At 36.1% G+C, this 22,466-nt stretch overlaps 1 protein-coding gene across 1 annotated transcript in view; it reads left to right on the top strand.

Moving 5' to 3' along the window:
* LOC109450800 (doublecortin domain-containing protein 1) overlaps window positions 1-22,466 on the top strand; it is a 241,412-nt gene that overhangs the window by 29,794 nt on the left and 189,152 nt on the right. The window contains exons 3-5 of the mRNA XM_074337083.1: window positions 3,782-4,051; window positions 5,247-5,403; window positions 5,889-6,051. Of these exons, the coding sequence (XP_074193184.1) occupies window positions 3,782-4,051; window positions 5,247-5,403; window positions 5,889-6,051 (590 nt within the window). The remainder of the gene's footprint in view (window positions 1-3,781; window positions 4,052-5,246; window positions 5,404-5,888; window positions 6,052-22,466) is intronic.

Below are 22,466 nucleotides of genomic sequence, written 5' to 3'. Positions count from 1 at the left end.
GCTTATTTAGTCTCTTCATATGCCTGTGTAATTCTGTGATTTATCATATCCATTGCAACATGTAGAAGTTGTTTAAAAGATTTATTTACCTAAAGTTTGATAATTTTTAATTAACTGATAGTCTTTGTCCATTATGCTTTAAGGTTAAATTTTGACATGTTTTAATTCATCTTCCTCTAAGCACACATAAAATTCTTAAATATTTATATAGTTTATATACATATAACCCACAACCACATTTGTTTTATCTTTGTTATGATCTAATTTCTAATAAATTATTCAAATTGCTAAAATAAATAATCTTTTTTCAATAACTTACAATAAGCTCACTGAGCAGTAAAGTAGCTTATGTTTTTTAAAAGAAACATACCAGAACATTCACATCCAAGTGAATGCTTCCCCCCACCATTCTTTAAAATGTCCACTTTAGGAAGGAGTTTATTCTAATAATAATGCATTATAATCTCAAAGCATTTTTTTTTAGTTCCACTTTGGATTTTCCCATCAGAATCTGTAGCAAATTCTCTTAAATATTCTCAGTATTGAATGATGAAAATTACATTAGACAATTCCTTAGACAATGACAATTATGCGTACTTAAGTAATTACATTAGAATTTTCCATTAAATAATATATCTGCATCTAAATTTGATATAAAAAATGGATAATAAAACCTGGGTAATTGTATAGCTAGTATAGTGTGCAGAAATTTAATATGGTCCCCAAAATTCCCACCCCCTGGTATATATGCCTGGTAATTCCCTCCTGTTGAGTGAGGGTGGGATTGTGAATATGATAGAATGTCACTCCCGTGATTAAGTTACATTATATAGCAAAGGAGACTTTTGCAGATGTAGTTAAGGTACATTTATTTTTCAGTTGATCAAATGGGCAATTATTCTTGATGGGCCTAACCTAATCAGATCAACTCTTAAATGAGAGTTTAGAGGTCAGAGACAGAAAAGTTAGAGAGGTGAGTTCCTGCTAGCTTCAAAGATGATAGTCATTATGAGTTCTGTAGCTATAAGAAACTAAATTGTGGCAAAACCTGAATGAGCTTGGAAGAAGACCCTGACATCAGTTGATACTGCGGCCCCAGTTGGCACCTTTATTTCAGCATTTTGAAATCCTGAGCAGAAGGTCCAGCTAAGCATTGCCCAGATTCCTGATACATGAAATTGTACAATAATAAATAGGTGCTGTTTTAAGCCGCTAAGTTTATGGTAATTTGTGGCACAGCAATAGAAAACTAATATCGATAGATAAATACATGATCGATTTATTGATAGATTGATAGATAGGTCGATAGATATTTTTTAAGAAGGTGTATTTCTGAAGTAATGTGATTGATGTTTTCGTATCAATCTAATATAGTGGATTTCAGGCTGGAAAAAAATGCTCTTATACCAGTGGTAAAAGAAGAACTAATACAATGATGAAGTGGGTATTTTGAAAGAAGTTGAGGTCTAGCATTTTAGATGGTGGGGAATAATGATTGAGATATAGTGGTTCCTGCTATCAAATCTACCAGGGCAGATGTCAGTGCACAGGAAGGAAGTACATTCCTAAATATGAGGGTAGCATAGAAACCGTACTGAAGAAGGAACTACTAGAAGTGTGTATATGAAATATGTACAGATATAATGAAGGCTTTACCATAGAGACACAGCATAGACTTTCAGGACAAGATAACAAGACTGACATAAAATATTAAAAATAAAATCTGTGTTATAAAATTAGCCCAGGTTCCAGAATGTCACAGAAAGCCTCAACAGTGAGGACAAAGTAAGGTTATTTTTAGGATAAAGGACCATTTCCTAAAAGAGTTGGTTTGGAATTCACAGACTCTTTGGGCCTCTGCCTACAACTTGAGCTGCTTCAGCGTCCAGGTGACTTAGTGGAGGGTAGGGTTGGAGAGGTGTCTCTTCTCCCACCCCTGCGCTGAACTCTTACGGCTTCCCAAGCGCTGGGATCTGTGGAAGCACCTTCACATGGACCTCACTGTTCTTATGATGGTCGGTGGCAGCAGCGAAGTCATGAGAGGGAACAGCTGTGACTCCCACCAACATTTTCATGGGGACTTGGGGGACACTTAGGAATTGTTAATGCACCATCTTTGGGACTCAGAAAATAAATGGGGAGGATTTTGATGGGCGAATGAAGTCCTGTATTATAATGATGAGATTATCATGCAGACAGTTATTTGCTCACCTTGAAGGTTAGCACTAAAAAAGACAGTCCCACCTTGTAATCCACATCCCTTTGGGCCAGCACTGAAAGCAAACTATTGGGCTCAGTGGTTCAAAGACTGGACTTACGATTGCAGTATTACATTCTTTTGTTTATGATTAGAAGTGAATGACTAATCTTGAAATAATCAAAAGAATCAGAATAGCCTTTGAGGATTTGTTAAATTTAAAAACATTCGGTAGGAATTTAAATTGTGTGATGTATTTTAGTGAGTACTTTTTCAGGCAATCAATATATAGTGTTTCTGCTTATCTCAGTGTACTAGATAGGCCATGCAAGTCCCTGCTAATTGTGTTTTCCTCCTTTGGGAGGCATCCAAGAACCCACCTTACTCTAACGCCCCTGTACCTTATTATCCTGCTGTCCTATTCATAGATTTTTGGGGGCCAATGATGGACATGTTCCCAACCACAGTCTTGCCAGTGGCTTATGAGGTCACCTAGCTTGAGCGTTCTACCCAACAGAAGTGTCCTATACTGGGTAGTGATGAAATTAAACTTGTGGGGGCATTAAATGTGAGTCATGCAGAGAGAATCTGTAGAAAGTAATGTGATATAGAAATGGGGAGACAAATATAGAAAGTTAGCCGAAGCCATGAGGAGTGAGGAGGAGGACAGAAGTAGGTTAGGAAATAATGATACAGGAAGTGAAAGCAGATAGATACAGGAGAGATGGGATTGCAGAGACCAAACCTGTGTTGGTCTACCAGAGTTTTTCTTAAGTCACCAGTCTATCTTGGACAGCAATGAATGGTCTTCTAATTCTCTTTGTGCTCTCCTGGAGTGGTTTTACTTTCTTTCTTAGCTTTCTATGCATCCTGGTAATAAGCTGTATCATCTGAAACCCTCAGGGTGTTGAGTTTCAGTGCCAAAGCCAAGACAGTCCTGAGCAAACCAGGAGGTTAGTCACCCCAATCTCAGGTCTGCTGTGAAGACTTTACCAAGTTTATTCCAGCCTACATACATGTGCCATCAAGGAATTCTTTTTTTCCTTTAAAGTGAATGCATACTTGTAGTTCTAAGCAGTTTATTTAATATATATTCCCTCTTTATTTGGGGTTAGTTTGCAAGTTTCTCAAGGGTAGGAGCCACATTTCTATAACTTTAGTATTTCCTAATACTTGGCAGAGTGGTAGTGTTTAATAAATGAATCTAAGAATTTAAAAATTTTACTTACATTATTTCAAGCATTACACAGCTTTCTTCTATAAATAAATAATTAAGTTTAATGGTTATGAATGTAGGTTTTATTTTAGGGCCGGCTTTGGTTGAATTGCCCACCCTGTCAGCTTACTGATTATTTGAATGTGGGCAAGTTCATTAGCCTCCCTGAGCCCCAATTTCTTAAATCTGTAAAATGGGGATAAAAATAATACCCAGTTCCAAGGAATATTGTAAAGATTAAACAAAATAATGGCTACGTGTGTAGTGTTTTGTCTAGCACATAGCACAAAACTAGTTATTAAGTGGTAGTTGTTAGTAAGTGATTACATTTCAATTCACTGTGTTCTTCCATGCACTGTTTCTTTCAGAGAGTTTATGTCATCCCAGGCAAAAGCATTTATTAAAACTACTGAAGATTATTTGCAGCCTCAGTTTGGCCCCAACAGACTTTTGCATTCAGCGGCAATATCAGAAGGGTCAGGACTTCAAGATTGCTCTGCACATCAAACAGCATCCGATCATAGCCATGATGAAATATCAGACCCAGATAGCTACAAATCAAACAGTAGAAACAAATCTTGTTTTATATCAGCATCCAAGAGAAACAGACCTGTCAGTGCTCCAGTGGGTCAACTGAGGTAATCAAAGTTGTTCTCTGTTCTTTTTAACTGACTGCTGAAGCTTTTTCCTTTGAGTAATTTATAATGATTCAATTGACTATTTCAGACATTAAAATGTAACACATCTCTATCTCTAGGGTTTTCTTTCTGGTTTTTTTTTTTTTTTTTTTTTTTCTTTGAAAACACCAGAGGAGAATATTGCTAATTATACTTGTGGAAAGCATGAAGTACACTTCGACCTGGATGATATGAAACTCAGAAAAGAATATTTGAAGCAGAATTAGGCTCGGACCATGAAATATCTTTGCTTACCAGATATTGGTTTAAAAATAGAAATGCATACTTTTGATATTTAACCAATATTTTGAAATAAAATTAAATTGAAATGAACATGCTGTAAAACCATTTTGTGTGTTTTCACATCAAGATTGTTATCATAAATTTTTAACCTAAGAGTTTATGAATAGAATGCACTGTTCAAAAAAAAAAAAAAAAGACAGGAAACTGATACTCCTATTATTTATTTTGATATATTTGAGTAGATGGATATATTGTGATTTTAATTACCCAAAAGTTTTTATTTTAAAATATTTACTTTGCTCTTCTGGCATTAAAAATTAACCAGGTTAGTTAGAGAACTCTGAAGTAAAAAATCTGCCATGTTATTTATAATAAGGCTTGACACTGATTTTGACTGAAGACAAAACTTAGAAATTTTCTCTTACTGCCCCCAAACGATTTGAAATGAAAACAATTACAGTTAACCTTAGAATAAAAAATTTAGTTATAATTTATTTTAATTTCAAATATTTTTTAAAAATCAAAGAACTTTGATAAACGTGAAAATTTAAGGGAAAATCTCCACTATTTGCTATTTCATGATGTTAAGACTATATTACATTTATTTGCTTTCTATCAAAACATAATTAATATATAAATATAATTTTTAAAATGAGTGTTGTAATGTTTTATAAATAAAATGATTAAAATGATTTATTCAGAGATAGGTGTTTTACATGAATAGTTTGGGCAAACTTATCCTGTATTAAGCATTTTTAAATATTTAAGTAGCCTATAAAAAGTGTTTTTGAAGCATACTTAGGAACAATCATCGGGGCTTATATCTGTAAAAAATATAGGATAATATTTTTAAATGGTTTTACTAATTAATTACTAATTAATGCACCGATTTTTGTGTGTTTTCTTCCTTCAGAGTTGCAGCGTTCTCTTCTTTAAAATTTCAGTCAGCCCAGAATTGGCATCGATTGTCTCAAAGACACAAACTTCAACCCAGAGTGATTAGAGTAACAGCTTACAAAAATGGATCTAGAACAGTCTTTGCCAAAGTTACTGTACCAACCATCACCTTGGTAACTAGTGTTCAAAAGTTTTCAGTGCTTTATTTCTTCTTTACTCTGTTTATAATATAAGAGATGAGAAAGATGACAATTACTGTGTTAATATTTTCTTTTTAGTAATATGAATCTGTATATTGCTTACATATACATAGATCTCACAGGCATTTCATTCCTTTCGTTTTTTATCAATATATAAGTAGTATATTTAAATAAACAGGTATCATGGCTTTATATCTTGTAGAGTTATTAAACTGACAGAATATTTAGGACTAAAATTAGGCAATCCTTACATATTCTCAGTGCTGTGCTTTACCTTTCATTTGTATATTTTTCAACTGCTAGTAAAATAACTCCATTGGTGGAGTTACTCAAGTTACTTAACTCTGGTAAGTGACTCAGTGAGTTTCTACTTTGATTGTTAGCACCTTTTGTTTCATGGAAATGTGTTACTTCCTTTGTTGTAAATCACATTCTCTTACCTCTTGCTCTCTTTCTAGTTGCTGGAGCAGTGCACGGAAAAGCTGAATCTGAACATGGCCGCACGACGAGTGTTCTTGGCAGACGGCACTGAAGCCCTCAAACCTGAAGATATACCCCTTGAAGCCGATGTTTATGTTTCAATGGGAGAGCCCTTTTTAGATCCATTCAAAAAAATTAAAGGTAAAAAAGGAAAAAAAAAAGACCTATCCTCACATGTAGTAAATTCCTTAAGGGGTGCAATTAAAAAATGATTTTCATCCTGTCTTTTTTGCATGGTTTAACAAAACTAATGTTTACGCATTTACAGCTCAGTAAGAGGATAATGTGCTTAATGAAAGAAAAATCCACTGACAGCCACGTTTATTGCCCTTCATTAGCATTGGTGCTTAATTTAATATAGATCTGAATAGACATTAGGGAGCCTGCAGGAGGTTAAATGGTGAAAATATAATAAATTAAATCAGAGATTATTGAATTTACTGTTTAGTTTCTGTGACACCCAACAGATATGATTTATTAGACTTACTCTCTCAGAAAATAGTTCAAAGTTTCCAGTATCATTTATTCATTTACACTACTGGCCTTTTTTCAGATGGCATTAACATAATTATGAAAATGTGGCCAGTAATGAACGTATCATTCTTATATACATGTAATTTTCCTAATAAATTTTTCATAAGGTAAGTGCTTCAGCTTGACTTTTTTTTACCTTGAAATGTATACATATTTATATATACATAATATAACTAATAATATAAATTATATATAAAATATACACATAAATATATAATATTTTAGACATATTTGCAGGTAAGTTCTTTTTAAAAAAGTGCATTGTTTCCAACATGTCAGAAATGTGGAAATTTCCTAAAATAAAAACCAAACATTTTTCTTTCTTTCTTTAGTTGTAAAGAATTCATTTCAAGAGGGAAATGAAAGTACCATTATCTAAGAATATTCTTCCAAATATGTGTCATACCCAGAGTCTGTTATCAAGTCCTATATATGGTAATCACATTTTAATGACACGAACTTTGTCATACAAATTCATTGTCTCTAACTGCTATACTCCCCTATGCTTTTTATACCTTATTAGAAGTTTTTTTTTGTGTGTTTTTTTTTCCTGCAACTGCTATAAAGCTGGTGAACCAAAGGCAAGTCTAGACAGTAATTGCATAAATAGAAGAAAAGTAATTCTGGAATACATTAAAGATGAGGTGATGAAAATTCTTTCTCCATTAATGTTATTATATAAAATAATACCGTGATTTCTGTCTCTTTGATAATGATTGATCATCAGGAAATAAATAATTTCATTAATTCAATAGAAAGTTGAAGATAATTTGGTCCTTGTAAAGAAACTTGTTGCTACAGTACTCAGTAAAAACTACCTATGTGAGAGTGTAGACCTATATATTTTTCAAATTTTGCTTTAACTTTAAATGTGGTTACCTTTACTTTGTAGTCATTGTATCATCCGCATGTATGCCTATATAAGCATGAATCTTGGGAAATGTTTCTGTGTCTTTTCTATATTCAGGAATGAGTGCTTGATATTTAAGGAATGAGGACTTTCTTAAGATCCTTGATTATTTTTATTAATAAGGACTACTTGCCTTTCATATGATAATGGTATTGTGGAAGAGATAAATAAAAATTACTTATAGCTAAGCTTCTTCAAAAATTTCCTGGACATGTATGCCAAAACTAGCAACGTTACACACACGACTCAGCTTAGTGGATGATTTTTAAATGTACAAACTAATTTCCTCCTACTTTCTGTTTTCTCTTTTATCTTTTTTAAAGCCAAGTCCAGAACAAAAAAACTTCTCTGCTTTGTCTGCATATCTTTGGCTGTGTTTCACTGTGACATGCACTGCTGTTCTTTTAGCACCAAAATGTTGGCACACACTCCTGAAAATTTCACACCATCTCTTGCTGGATCAGCAAGCTTAACCCACCAAAATCTGGTGTTGTGCAATGGTTTTTGACTGATAATCAATCTTTATGCTGCTCGACAGTTGTTGCTGGGACACGGAGTAGAGCAGGTGGCAGATGTGCCTTGTCTTTTGAGAAAAGAAATTGTAGGTGAGCTTGGACACAGACTAGCATATCACATGTCCATTAAAAAGACTTAGGATAAGTATAATGGGGAAAAAAACACTCATCTAAGTTAAGCTCATAGATAAGCCTAAAGACTGACATTTGGTTTCTTTCAGAACATTAAGAATGTAAATGCAAATAAATATGATATGTATGTATATATGTGTGTATATAAGTATATATGTGGTAATATGTACAATTTGATTTAGATAATTTGAGAGGGGTATGGGGATATTCTATATATATGTATGTATGTCACACATATATACATATTTCATATATATGTCATACACTTTCAAATCAAGTTAAAATTACCTTTCGTGTGTCTTACAGATAAATCAATAATTTGCCAACTTGTCATGAGTGTACCATAAAATAAAATATTTATGAATGGTTTTCAAGGTGGTAGATAAATTTAGAGTAAGGAGGCATTCTCAGAAGTTGGAAAATTGAACATGCTAAAGGTAAATAGGGGTAAAACAGTTGGCAGAATTGGGTATTACTCTTTTATCTTTTTAAATAAGCAAGAATATTTTATATACAATTAACCAGCAGGCATTAGAGTCAGTAAGTAGTCCTTGCTTTAATATGCTATTTTCACTCATTGAGCAAACATCCATTGAGAGCCTACTATGTACCAGGTACAAGGCTAGATCAGAGACAGATGAATAAAGAGGCTCATAGACTAATTTATTTTTTATCGTTATTCTTTCATCTCTGATTTTAAATTCAATTTAATCTAAATTTAAGCCAGTAAGTATTTATTAAGTATCTACTATATGTGTAGTCCTTGGCCTAGGGATAGAAGTCCTCATCCTTAAGGACCTTAAACTGTGTAAATAAGTTATAAGTCCTTAAAACTGAGAACACTGTTCAACAGTGTAAATCAAGTGGGTCCTCCAAAGGAAAATTTACTTTATTTCTGGCACAGGAAGTCCAAATAAGTCTATGTATATTTTGGCGATTATATTTCCGGACTTCATTTTTTTCTTGTTCTTTGGAAAAGCAGCGTAGACAGTGAAAATTGCCTTACTTAGAACTATTTCCAGATTTACTAAGGTAGAAAAATATGTACAGAACATCTCTGATTTTTTAACTACCACCCCTTTGAACATCACTGTTGACAACCAGTGGCACTGGATTTAATAGAAAGCCAGAGAGCTATTCATCACATACCTCGAAACACAAAGCTTTTATATAGAGGTCAGGCCAAGGTCAAGACTAAAATGAAGCGTTCCCTGTTGAAATGCAATATTGGAATAATTCTTACATTTTGAAGTTGAATGCTTAAGCAGAAAGATTAATTGTCTATGGGAAAAATAGAAATATTTTTATAAAAACAGTTGATGAAAATCAACTCTTATTAGGTCTCATAATTCTGGCATTTGGAGATTCTGAAACGTGTTAATGATTCTGCTAGAATTGTGGAGATGTAGTTAATGAGTTATTTGAAAAAGCACTTAAAAGTTTTCAGATTTATGGGCATGCAGTTTAGGTTATATTCAGTTTCCTGAATCTTCTGCATTAATAGTGGCACAGAGAAAATTCTTCCATCAGATTCATGGGGTTTATGAAAGTTCAGCACCTTTACAACTGCTAGGAACTGTGAGCAATGCAAACCTAGCATAAGAATAGGTTCACACCCTGCAGTTGCTTAAATGTTTTAAAGAGGATGAGGGAAAAAAACTGTTTGGACCTAATTCATTAGGTCAAATTTCCATTGTATGGAGCTCTGATTGTTTAAAAAAATTTTTTAGTTTTATATTTCAATTCTTTCCTATATATCCTATTCTCTTTGGTTTTCAGAATTATCATTTACATTGACTGATTCATTTCAGTGCTGAGTTTTGTTAACCAGGTGTAACTGAGTATTATGAATAAGATTTTATGTCTTTTGTATACTGTATTGTGAAGATGTAGTCACACACACAAAAAAAATCCATGAAAAGAGTTCTTGATATTACACCTAAGATCTAAATTTAAACCTAGAGGTTTTCTGCTACCTGCCATGTGATTCTACAAAATGAAGTAATTTGCTGTGACAGCTTGTGATTGACAAGAATATGTGTGAGCACATTTAAAATAGGCCATCTTTTCATGTAGAAGTAAATGTCAGTGAAATGATGGATTCTCATCGTTTTAATTATTGATGATTTGGAAATATTTCAATTCCACGACACACAAGACGCATTATAAATAGCAGCATAACACTTTGTCTCGTATCTGCGTCAGTAATGAAATGTTCTGTCATATTTTGTTTTTCAAAAAATGCATTAGTTTAATGAACCTGGTTTGTGCATTATATTCTGTTCTATTATATGTCTTCTGAATGTGTTGATTTTTAAATGGCTGGGTTAAAAGCACAAGTTTCAAGAAGTGACCCACTACCCACATCACATCACACCTTGCATTTCTTGCTGCTGGATCTTAAGACAATGCTACAGTGCTGCTGACACCAATGGCTGCTTTAGCCCTGTTAAAACGAATACCGATGCTCGCCTGGTGTCCACTACTGAATTCGGGCAGCTACAGCAGGAGTTAGAGAGCATTTTCCCAAATTCCCTGTTATCATATTGTTTGAATAGTATAGGTGTTAGGCGAGATTATTTGTCAGCCCATCTTATCTCCCACTTGGCTGCATACCTTCAAAAGTAGGAAAATGACATTTATAGAGAAAAAAACCCACTTTCTTTTGAGACAGCATGTGCTGCTGCTTTTACCTATTTCTACAAGTGAGGCTAACACTACAGGCATGCGTTTTATGTATTCCTGATTTCAAAAGTTTTTAACCTGTAAATAAGTATGTAGCATATCCTTACTATATAAATAGATGTGGATCTAAAGATAATTGAAGAGATAGACCACCAACTCCCTTCCCCACTCGCAAAAAAAAAAGTCCTAGCCGACAGGAAAGTTTAGAAATATACAGGTGGCAGCATCTCTTCATATTTTAAAATATCAAATCACTGAGAAACATCTAAATTCTTGGCATATTCAAGTGTTTGATTATGGGCTGCTACCCTAGACCTTGTTGAGCATAATATTTGTGTATATGCACCATTAGGATATATGCACTATATGAACTTTTTGAAATCCAAAAATTTCTATTTATGGAATCACATCCAACCTAAGGATTTTGGATAAGGCCTTTCAGTTACAACTGCAAAGAAACCTGATACATTTTAATTCTCACTAGAATATTAACTCAGAAAGGTTATAAATATTATCTTTTTCACCTTGTTTGCTGCATGGGTAAGAATTGACAGAGAGATTATCTCCCAGAATAGAGCTGAAAGAGTGTGTGGCAGATAAGAAAAAAACGTGTGGTTCCCAGAGCAATAGTTAAAAAGAGACCATTTGTTCTTTCAGTCATTCCCTCAACAAATATTCATTGAGTCCCTACAATGTGCCAGGCATTGGGTCAAGCTTTAAGGTATGGTGTGAATAAGATAGAGGTCTCCTGGAACTTAGGTCCTAGTGAGATGGGAGGAGCAATATAGAGATAAAGAACGTGTATAAAGAACTAAATAAGGTATTTATTGACAGTGGTGAAATGTTGTAAAGGAAATAAAAAGGATAGTATCATAAGAATAAGTAATGTCATTGAAACAAAAGGAGGCAATTTTAAAGTAACCTTTAAATCTTTTAGGCAGCTATCTGCCTACCTTGCTTGTCACTTTATCTGAGAATTCCTTTATATATTCTATAGTAACTGTGTCAGAGGTTTTTGCCTTTCAAACCATTTGTTTTTGAAGTTTTCAGACATCTGTTAGGATAGACATGAAAAATGCATTGTTATTTAGTGGAAAGAACACTAGACTTGAAGTCAGATGATCTTGCAAGATCTATTTTCTGTTTTGTGACCTTGCATAGACTGGTCTACGCTTTAATGTTCTTCCGTGTAAAATAGAGGTAATAATATCTTAAAGGATTATTGGACGTTATCTTGTTTCTCTAAAAAAAAATACATAAATTATTTGAATATTAAATGTCTGTAAATCCCTAATCTGAAGAGAACATTGAGAATAGCATTTTATAAGCATAACTAAGATTCCAAATGCTATTAAGATCCCAAGGCTATTAATTAGTATCTTATGTTCACTCCTACCTTCCCAGAATAGCTGGCTGGGTTCAGGAGAACAACCACACAAACATTTGTCTTTACTTTCTTCATCACTGCCAAGGGAGCAAACTACAGCGTGAATTTTGGCAAGTCACTTAATCTCTCTAAGCCTCAGTTTCCTCATCCATAAATTGAGCCTAATAGTATATACCTCATTGCATTATTATGAGGAGTGAATAAGATGATATGTGTAAAAGCCTACCATATATAATAGGTGTCCACATTGTATTGCCACCAGTTTTTCAGACAGGCCATCACAAGTACCTGATTTTACTAACAAAGGTGTTTGGTAGGTCCGAGATCTTGAAATACGTACAACCAAATGAAAATGCCTACTGAACACTTGTGTATACAACATGATATTATATTATAATCTGAATTATAGCCTTTGAACTCTTAGTATTATTGTGCTTTTTGCCTTGAGAATTTTTTTCTGGGGTGTAAGTCAAAATTGGATCCTTTTATAAAAGGAGCCCCAAATGGCCTTGCTCTGCTCTATTCCAAGAGTCATATTTTAAAATATGTTTGTGACCCAAGGCTAGCCTTAACGTTAAGCTGCCATAACATATTTCAAGTTCACAGAAAAGTTCAGGGAAAGGGTTACAACATTTTGATTGACACAATGGATGGGATGTTTGTAATTTTAATCAAATTTAAATTGAAGACATACTTCAAATGATATGTCAGACTAGTGTTACTGAGTTAAAATCTAATGACAACCACTGTCATTATTAGTTAAATATAGCCATCACGCCTATAGCAATAAATGATGACACTTAAGAACATGCAGAAACAAAGAACACAAGTATTTAGAGAAAAGGAGTGACTAGAAATTCGGTTGAACGCAGGAATGTGACCTGGATTTAATCTATTTACCAAACACAGAAGCAATTGTATTTTGAGCCGATGACATAATTGAATATAGCAGTATATTTTCTTACTGTCAGAACATTTATATTTTATAAATTCATCTTGCATCCATAAATGATGTGCTTGTTTATATTTAAGGTCATTAGCTATACCTACTTGACAGTCAGCATTAATGTGTTTTTAATTTATTGCCCAACTACAAGAGAATGCATTTTTAAAAAGAAGATTTAAAAAGAAGATTTAATAAGCTGACGGATTTCACCTTGCAAGTTTGTTGCATTTATTCTGGTGATAGAAGGAGGCAGTATTTATTATTATTATTATTTTTATGTTAATAAATATCCTTTTTTATTTTATTTTAACTAAAGTTTATTGGGATGACAATGGTTAGTAAAGTTACATAGGTTTCAGGTGTACAATTCTGTAATACATCATCTATATATCACATTGTGTGTTTACCACACAGAGTCAGTTCTTCCATCACCATATATTTACATTATTATTATTTTTGGCTGGTACATGTTAAGTGGAAAATTACAATGCAAGGATCACCCAGCTTTATTTAATTTTATGAACAAGTATTGGCTTTTTTGAAGTAGACTGAGGTAGGTCCTTATCTTGTTTGAAGTAATGATATTATAATAGACCTTCTAACAGAAGCAGGTTAGAAAGTGCTTTATCTTTTTTCATGATTTGGTTATAAACAAAACCATGAAAATAAAATAGAATTTAGAGTCTTCAAAATAAAATATAAACTATGGTTGGAGCATAACATTCTCTACGTGCTGCAGGAGAGTAAGTGTATGAATAGTCCAGGGAACTTGGCAGTCCCCGAGCAGCTGGAATATGGCCCCAATCCCATCCTCATCCAATGGACTCCTGACTTTCTAGAGAGAAATGCCTGAGGAGAGGAAGACTAGGATAGATCTGATCCTTATTGCTTTGGAACCCACGAGGTGTGGCTAGCAAATTTAAAGGAGGGGATGAGATGATAAGGGGGACACTAGGACCCCTTCTTTGGGGTTGGGTGTGTGGGGACTGAGAGACTTTGCTTAGAGTACTGTCACAAGGTAGAGAGTCAGGAATTCTCCAAAGCAGAACTCTACGGCTCCTATTGTGAAGATTCACGCACAGGTAGGCATTGTATTTGATCCTCCTCTGTTGAAGCTCCCACTTAGTAAGGATAAGCTCCCATTGCACTCTCAGTGTCCCCTGTTGTAATCAGATTTGTAATTTTTGGTGAAGTAAATGTGTGTGGTGTTCCCTCTATACCAAGTTTTCTTAGGAAAGAAACCGTGGCTGCCTAGTCACCATCATTTTCCAGCACAGTGCCTAGCACTTAATAGATGCTCAATGAATGTTGTTCAATGGATGGATGAAGGACCAAATGAAATAGGTGCCATGGTGAACCATCCGTATCCCAAGTAGGTGGTGATGAGGGGAGAGAAAAGACCTCATTGGAACAGCCCGCTTAGCTGTGAACTGTGAGTGGACCTTTAGAAGGAGTATATAAAAAATCCCCTACCCCAAATTCATATGGAGATTTGTGAATGTTCCCCTTTGGCAGGGGGCCAGAGAAAGCCAGCCCAAGAATAATTACATTGCAGAGAGGCTAATGGTTATGCTAATGATTGTCTGAGACCAGACAATGGTCAGAAGTGGAGTGCTGGGATAAATGATTCTCCCAGGAATCTATAGGTCTGAGATTCTCAGCCTTCTCATATCCTTTCTGGAAAGCCCTTTCTTGCCCATTCTCCTCTCTCCTTAATCTTTTTTTTTTTTTTGGAGGGGGGAGGGTGATGGTGGCACTCTTCTTCATTGGATACTTCTCTTCGTATTTCTTACAGTTCTTTGCATATAGTAGTTGCTTATTAGCTATTATGGAAAGGAAGGAAGGAAGAGGAGAGTCTGTGACCTTTGGAAAGGGCACTGCTCATTGAACACAGCTGAGGGACTGGGTTGGATTTGCCTTTTTCTAATTCCACCATGGGGGGTGGGTGGGGAGGCTCTTTTCCAATTCCTACAAAGGTACAAGATAGCCTAAGCCCTTGGTGCGGGGTGGGGGAGGATGATGCTAGGGTTTTGAGATGAGAAGGTTAAGGAAAGAAAGAGGTGTGGAAAGCATTTATTAGCTATGGCTAGTATGTTTTCCCAGAAGTTCAAAGTGAATTTAGATGGCACTAAATTTCTTGTTTTCATACTCAGCTTACCTCTCTGCCCCACATAGGCTACATCCCCTCATCATTTGATTACCCCTCATTCCATCTACTCCCAGCCTCTGTGATGAACCCTGTTCCTCACCAAGGCTAACACCTACTCAGGTCTTCATCCTCAGGTTCTCTGTGCTGGCATGGAAGAATTGGATTCCTTTTTTCTTCTCACCTTTGGATGTAATTGTGCTTACGCCGGCCATCGGTCCTCAGCCACATTTTGTCACGTGAAGGCTTATGTCCCAAGAGCTGTGATGTACACAGAATCTTCCGGTATTTATTGCTAAAGATGAGGGTTCCCTGGTTCTCTAGCCGGTTCTCACATAGGAGGCCCATGGCCTACACTGAGACATGCTGCTCTAGAGCTGCCCTTATCCTCTGATCCCAATAGCTTTGTTTCAGAGGGAAGTGGATTTTGCCATAATGAAAGGAAAATTTTCCACGTTCTCACCTGTCTGAAAGATGGAATGGCCTGCTTTGGGAGGTATGGGACTTCTCAGTGTCCGATCTGGCTGCTTCACACATTCCTTTCTCCACCTCTGTGTTCAGTATCCACCCATGGGTCTATCATATGTTGCGTGATTCTGGGCCTTCACCTACATTGCTTCCTCTTCCTGGATTTTGCTCTCTTGTCCACTTCGTGTATCCAAGTCCTCTGTCATGTTCTTCTTCTGGGAGCCTTTCTTGGCCACCCAAGCATAGGTGCTCTACTCTATGCTCCCCCAATACCAAGAACTCTTTGAGGTCCTTTCTGTATAGCGTCTCCAGTAGGGAACATGTGGTAGGTATTCAGTGCATGTTTGTTAAATGAATTATTGAGTAAATGAAATGGGTGGTGAGAGTCAATAATGTTTAAAAGTGTTTTTCAACCCCAAGGTTTTCCAGTTCTGAAGCCAATGCATTGTAATGCAGTAAGCCTATGACTTTTTGCTTTTTCCTACTCTGAGCTGTCCTCCATGATACATATTCTTGTTTACTGAGTAAATGTAATGGGGGAAATGGTAATGAAAAAGCTAATTAATCATGAGTATAAAAATCTAATCTTTCCCCAAAATACAGAGAAAACCTAAGTCAAATTAATATCTACCTAATTAAAATATTACCTAATATCTAACTAATAAAATACTTGTCATGTTCTTATCTGACATGTTTGACAAATACTCTACAAATATTTATTGAGCATCTACAATGTGACAGACACTATTTCAGGTGCTGACTATACAGCAGGGAACAAATACTTACATTGAAAATATATGATCAACTTTTATTATTTTGTTAACCATCCAACAAGCACACTCATTTACAGTGTACCAGATAGTGGAGGTACACAGATGAAAACACATCCTATGCCCTTGCAATGCTCAAAGTCTAACAGGGACACACATAGAAAAAAGCGGAGAAGTTCAAAAAAATGAGGGACACAAAGATGAAGCTGTGAAGCCTGAAGAGGAATAGATCAAAGAAAGCTTCCTGGAAGAGGTGGCACTGAGTTGAGAAGGGAGGGAAATAGCTTAACAAAGAAGGAGGGAAAAAGGCTTGATCAGAGTTTGGAGTTAGAAAAAAGCATGGTATGTGTCAATAGCTTATTTCAGCTCCCTGCACTTCTAAAGAAGAGGTGGTCTCAAACTCCTTACTGCAATGATTCTCAACTGAGGGCAATTTTGACTCCTGGGGAATATTTGGCAATGTGTGGAGACATTTTTGGTTGTTCCAACTGGGAAAGTGCTGCTGGCATCTAGTGGGTAGAGGCCAGGGATGCTTGTAAATATTCCACAGTGTACAGGACAGCCCTGCAACAGAGAATAACATAATGCCAATACTTGCCACGGTTAACAAACCTTATTCTACTGCACCAGACTATTCTGATTGACCATAGACACAAAGATTTGTAAGCAGAGTCACAGCAGTTTTCATTTTTACCAAAGGACATTTTGACCAAAATATAGGCACTAAGGGCAGCTTCTTTTTAGATGGTGCTAAGGTGGGAGTATGCTAGAATGTGGGAAAGTGGAATGAAGAAGCATGCACTGTACAGTCATTTTAAATTAGAGGGATTCTTTCATTACTTTTTAGGCACATGAGGGATGGTGTCCTGGTTGAGAAAGTAGGCTCTGGAATAATTCAGCCTGAGTGTTGTCTCTGAGTAACATGATGGATGTCATACAGATCTAATTGCTTAATTCTTCCAGATCTCATTTAGCCATTCTATAAAATGGAGATGACAATATTACCTAATTCCTACAGTTGTAAAAATAAATGGGTTAGTGTATATAAAGCCCTTAACATATTGCTTTCTATATGCTAAGTTCTTGATGAAAATTATGAATATAATAATATCACCAACATTTAGTGTTTCGTATTTATACATGAGTGCTTTATTTGTAGAAATTCCTTTCATCTATACAACAGATAAGGAATTACTATTATTGCTTCCATTTCTCAGATAAGAAATCTAAGGAAATGAGATTGACTCAATTTTCCAAGTTTATAAAGCTATTAAGAGGTGAAGTTAAGATTCCTATCCAGAGAGTTTGGCCTCTGAGCCTGTGCTCTTAACCACTGGTATATTATTAATACATTTCAGTCATCATTAGTATTATTTTATTAGGCTGCTTTACAGGTTATATATAAATCTTTATATAAAGCGTTTCACATATTTCCAGTAGTCTTTCCATGTTTATCAATATCAACAAAGATCTGGAAAGTAGGAGTACCTTTCCCAAAGCTATATACAATATATATGATAAGTATTTTCAAGTTTGTTTTAATATTTACTTTTTTGTGTGGTTTTCCTAGGTCCATCCAAAATTCTTTCAGAAAACCTATTTATAACTTGAGAAATGTGATCTTTTTTAAGTTTAGACTGCATATGTTTGAAGTCAGTAAAGTGTCATTAGATGTTCTCAGGTAATGGAATTAGAAATACATTCCTTTTATTGGAATAAGTTTTATCGGAACAAAATTTAGCTTTGTTAATTCATTTGGCACTTACTGAGTACTGACTCTGTGTACCAGATGAGAACTGTGTGTTTAGCCCAGTGTGCATACAGGGATAGCACCGTGGGCTAAGTGCCGTGGTAGACGTCTTCACAAAGAGCAGAAAGGAGGGTGTCCACGCTGGAAAGCGCTCACTAGGACAGATGACCCCAAAGGGAGTTTTGAGGAATATGTAAGAATTTGCCTTAAATATACTTTGAGCTCATGCCAGTCTGCTCCACTCCTAGACCTTCACTTGCCAAGAAATTCTCCTTGTCAAGTTGTCGTCTTTTCCTGAAGAAATTCTATGCCATTGTGGTCATCTATGAGCATCAGGGTGGTAGAGCAATCATATGTAAGTTCATACTGGGGAGAAGTAGGCAATAAAGATGGTAAGGATAAAACAAGCAATAAAGTTTACTTTGAACAATTAGTATTTTGGGAAAAACGAAAAAATTAAATTGCTATCAGTTGAACATGTAAATGCACAGCAAGAGTTCATATCTTGTAGCTATCCCACGTGTAGTGAACTTGTTTATACCTTGGAACAAAGTGATAAATGCTGGCTTGATTCCTACCTTCTGAGGGTCTAATATGGAAGCCGAAATAGGATATACTCTAATAAAACATCTACATAATAATTCCAGATAGTGTATGCTCTTTCCTTAGCACAGTGCCTGACATGTGGTAGATTCTCAAACATGATTGAATAAGTGAATGTACTGATGAGTGGTATGGGCTGCGAGTGCTTTAAGGATTCAGTGTAATGGAGGAGAATCAAATACAATTTGGAAGTTCTTACAGATGACAGTAGGCGGAAAGAGAAATGGGCAAGTGGGACCAGCTGGGAATGGAAAGGAATGATGCTTGAAGAAAATAGCTGAGAGGTTTCCCTTCGTTGACTATGTCTAGGGTCAGGTTCCCTGGAAGCAGAGCTTGAGATGCAGTTCTTTGTGCAAGGGACTTGGTGTGGGAATACTCTCAGGTGAAACCTGGAAGGTGCATAGGGAAGCAGCATATAGTAGAGGAAGAAGAATGACCAAACCCTGTGTTGAGCTGAGGTCTAGCCCCAGTCTGGAGTAGGAAATACACCACCATGAGTTGCCTCTTCTTGAGGCAAGGGGATTGGCTGTTGTGTCCCGCAGTCAGTCAGTCACTGGCTGTGGGCTGTACTCCTAGGTAGGAGGGATGAGATCATCTTCTTACAGGTATTTCCTGGCTGGGTGGCTGGTTCCTTTCAGCCAAAGGCTGTTCTCAGGAAAAGGGTGCATCTGTGAGGTGTTAGCACCTGGGACTCATAGCAACTGGAGTTTGGGTGTACTAGCCTGGTTAAAGGAATCCAGGAGGTGGCGGCACCGCCAGTGTCCTCTACGCTCCACTGTAGTCTGTTCTTCATACAGCGCCCTGCTGAGAGCCTTCCAGTAGCTTCCTAGCACATCCAGAATAAAATCCAAACCCTTTATGCTGGCCTGCACAATCTGGCCCATTCCTCCCTCTTTGACTTTATCCATATACATTTTCTGTCTATCCAAACTTACTTTATTTTTCTTTCTGAAACATGCCAAGCTCATTCTTGCCTCAGAGACTTTGTGCTTGATTTTCACTCCACCTGGAATGCCCTTCCCCCAGATTTTCATCACTAACTTCTCATCGTGGAGGCCTCTCTACTCAGATATCACCTTTTCAGAGAGGCCTTTCACTGTCCGTTTTACCCCAAGAGGCTATGATCTCTACAAGCTATTCGGTCCTGTTCACAGCTGTCATCTTGGTATATTGATGAGTGGACACCCGCTAAATATCATTGAATGAATAAGCAATTGGCTGAAGAGAAAGTAATAGGAGGTAAGGGTTTAAGATCTCCCTGAGATAGCACATAACTTTGAGAGCAGTAGAAACATTGATAGAAATAAGAAATGTGAAGGGTGCATCAACTTGTGTGGAAAGATGTGAAATTTTGTTTTATTTAGATATACGAGTATTGAATTTGTGATAATGGCAGAAAATCTATGGTAGAGACAGAATAGTGTCGTGATTAGAAGCCCAGTTTCCAGAACTAAATTCGTAATTCAGTGTTACCACGTACCAGCTGCAAGATGTTGGGCAAGTTGTTTCACTTCTCTGTGCCTCAGTTTCCTCACCTATAAATAAGGCTAATGACATTATAATGTCTACCTCATAAAATTGTTGAGAGGACTACGTGAGTCAATAGCTATAAATCACATGAAACAGCATCTGGCTAATAGTAAGCATGATTTTTAATGGAATTTAATAGAAGAAATAGTCAAAGCCAGGGCTGGGATTATGGGGGGGAAAGTGAAGTACAAAATCTGGAGGCACTCACTCTGAGGGTTGTGTACTTGCACTACCCTGAGTGTGCATCCTTAGATTTTACATTCCTGGCCCTTCACTTGCCTCTCCCTAATCCTGGCCCCATAATCAAAAGGGAAAATCATTTGTTGATAAGATTCTCTAAATCTGGACACCTGTAACACCTCCTCCGTCCGGCCTTGGTTTCTTACCATTGCTAATTCTCGGGGTTGCCTCACTGTCCTTTGGTTGCTTCTTGGTCTTTTCCATCAGTTACATAACCCATTGCCTGCAGTCTGTCCCCTGTGCTCAAATGCTCTGAGTGGATTCTGTTTTGCTTATTGGACACCGACTGATGTAATGATTAATATACCCTAATGCTCCACAATGTGCATAGGCTTTCAGGGACCTGGGGGAAGAAGCCAACATCTATGGAGTAAGTTCAGTGTGTTAGGTCCTTTAATATATAAAGTATTTAATCCTCATCAGGTGGTGGAGTGGAGCCCACTAGTTTCTTTGTAGATGAGAAATCGGAGATGCAGGGAATAGCTCATCTAGGGGCACTAAGTAAGAGAGCAGAGATTCACACCTAGTTTGAAGGTTTATAAACTTTCCATTATGCAAAGCATCTGGGGCAGGGTGGTATCCAGATTGGTGGTAACTCCTATCTATAAGAATTTATTAGCTTTTCTCCCCAACTGAGAGATGTTTTCTTTTTTTATTTTCAGAGAGATACTAACCATTTGTCTTTTCCCTCCTCCTCCTCCTTTTCCTCCTTTATTTATTTATTATGATGAAATACCCATAGCATAAAATTAGTCATTTTAATTTAAACAATTCAGTGGCATTTAGTACATTCACAATGTTACACAAGCACCAACTCTACCTAATTCCAAAATATTTCCATCATTCCAGCATTAAACTTCTTACCTATTTAATTTCTTCCCATTCTCCCCTCCATCCAGCCCCTGACAACCATCAGTCTGCATTTTGTTTCTATGAATTACCTATTCTAGGTATTTTATATAAAAGGAATTATATGTCACCTTTTAAGTCTGGCTTCTTTCATTTAGTGTGTTTTGAAGTTCATCCACATTGTAACATGTATCAGTCTTTTTGTTGCTGAATAATAATATTCCATTGTATGTATACATGAGAGTTTGTTTATCCGTTCATCCATTGCTGAGTATTTGGTTTACACCTTTTGGCTGTTGTGAATAATGCTGTTATAAACGTATGTACATGTATTTATTTGACTACTTGTTTTCAATTCTTTTGGGCGTTTATGAACTCATTAACTTCTAGCTTGTATTTCTGACTCTAATTCCTATCAATTTTAGATTACAAAATGACAAAATACAGTAACTAATATCTGTAAAAATACTTTTCATCTTCTTGAAGGCTTAATAAGCATATCTGTAGTCTAGTTTAATTTATCCTGCAAGTTTTGCTCATATTTCTGCCTGTGTGTATGCATGTGTGAGTGTGTGTGTGAGAGACAGAGAGAGAGACAGAGAGAGAGAGAGAGAGAGAGAGAGAGAGAGAGAGAGAAAGAGAGAGAATGTGAATAAGAGAGCAAGAGAGATGAAAAGAGAGATTGAGATAGCAAAAGACAAGTATTTTTGGTTTTTTGAACATTTAATGTAGCCATTCTGGAGCTTGAAGATTAGTTACAGCCACTGGCTCATGTTTCATATCAGTAGTAATAGATTTGATGTAAAGTACCATTTCGAAGCCAAAGAGGCTGTGCTGCTTTCAAGGTAAGTTCTCATAGAGAAGAGTTATTTGAAAATTTGGGCACACACATGCAGCTATTTTCAGTGGTATACAAATACAATTTTAGTTCTCTCGTTAGGACAAGTAAAGATCAGATGAGGGAGGGATCATAATTTTGTATTTATGTGAAAAGGAAATATAATATAAAATTGATTGAGTGCACAAATAAATAACTCAGGTGCAAATTATTTATTTATGACGTGAAGCCTCTTAAAATGAAAGGAATCCTG

The sequence above is a fragment of the Rhinolophus sinicus genome, linkage group LG06, assembly GCF_036562045.2.
Source record: "Rhinolophus sinicus isolate RSC01 linkage group LG06, ASM3656204v1, whole genome shotgun sequence".
NCBI classification, from domain to species: domain Eukaryota; kingdom Metazoa; phylum Chordata; class Mammalia; order Chiroptera; family Rhinolophidae; genus Rhinolophus; species Rhinolophus sinicus.
Note: the sequence above shows the minus strand (reverse complement) of the source record. Positions and strands in the feature narration are given on the sequence as shown.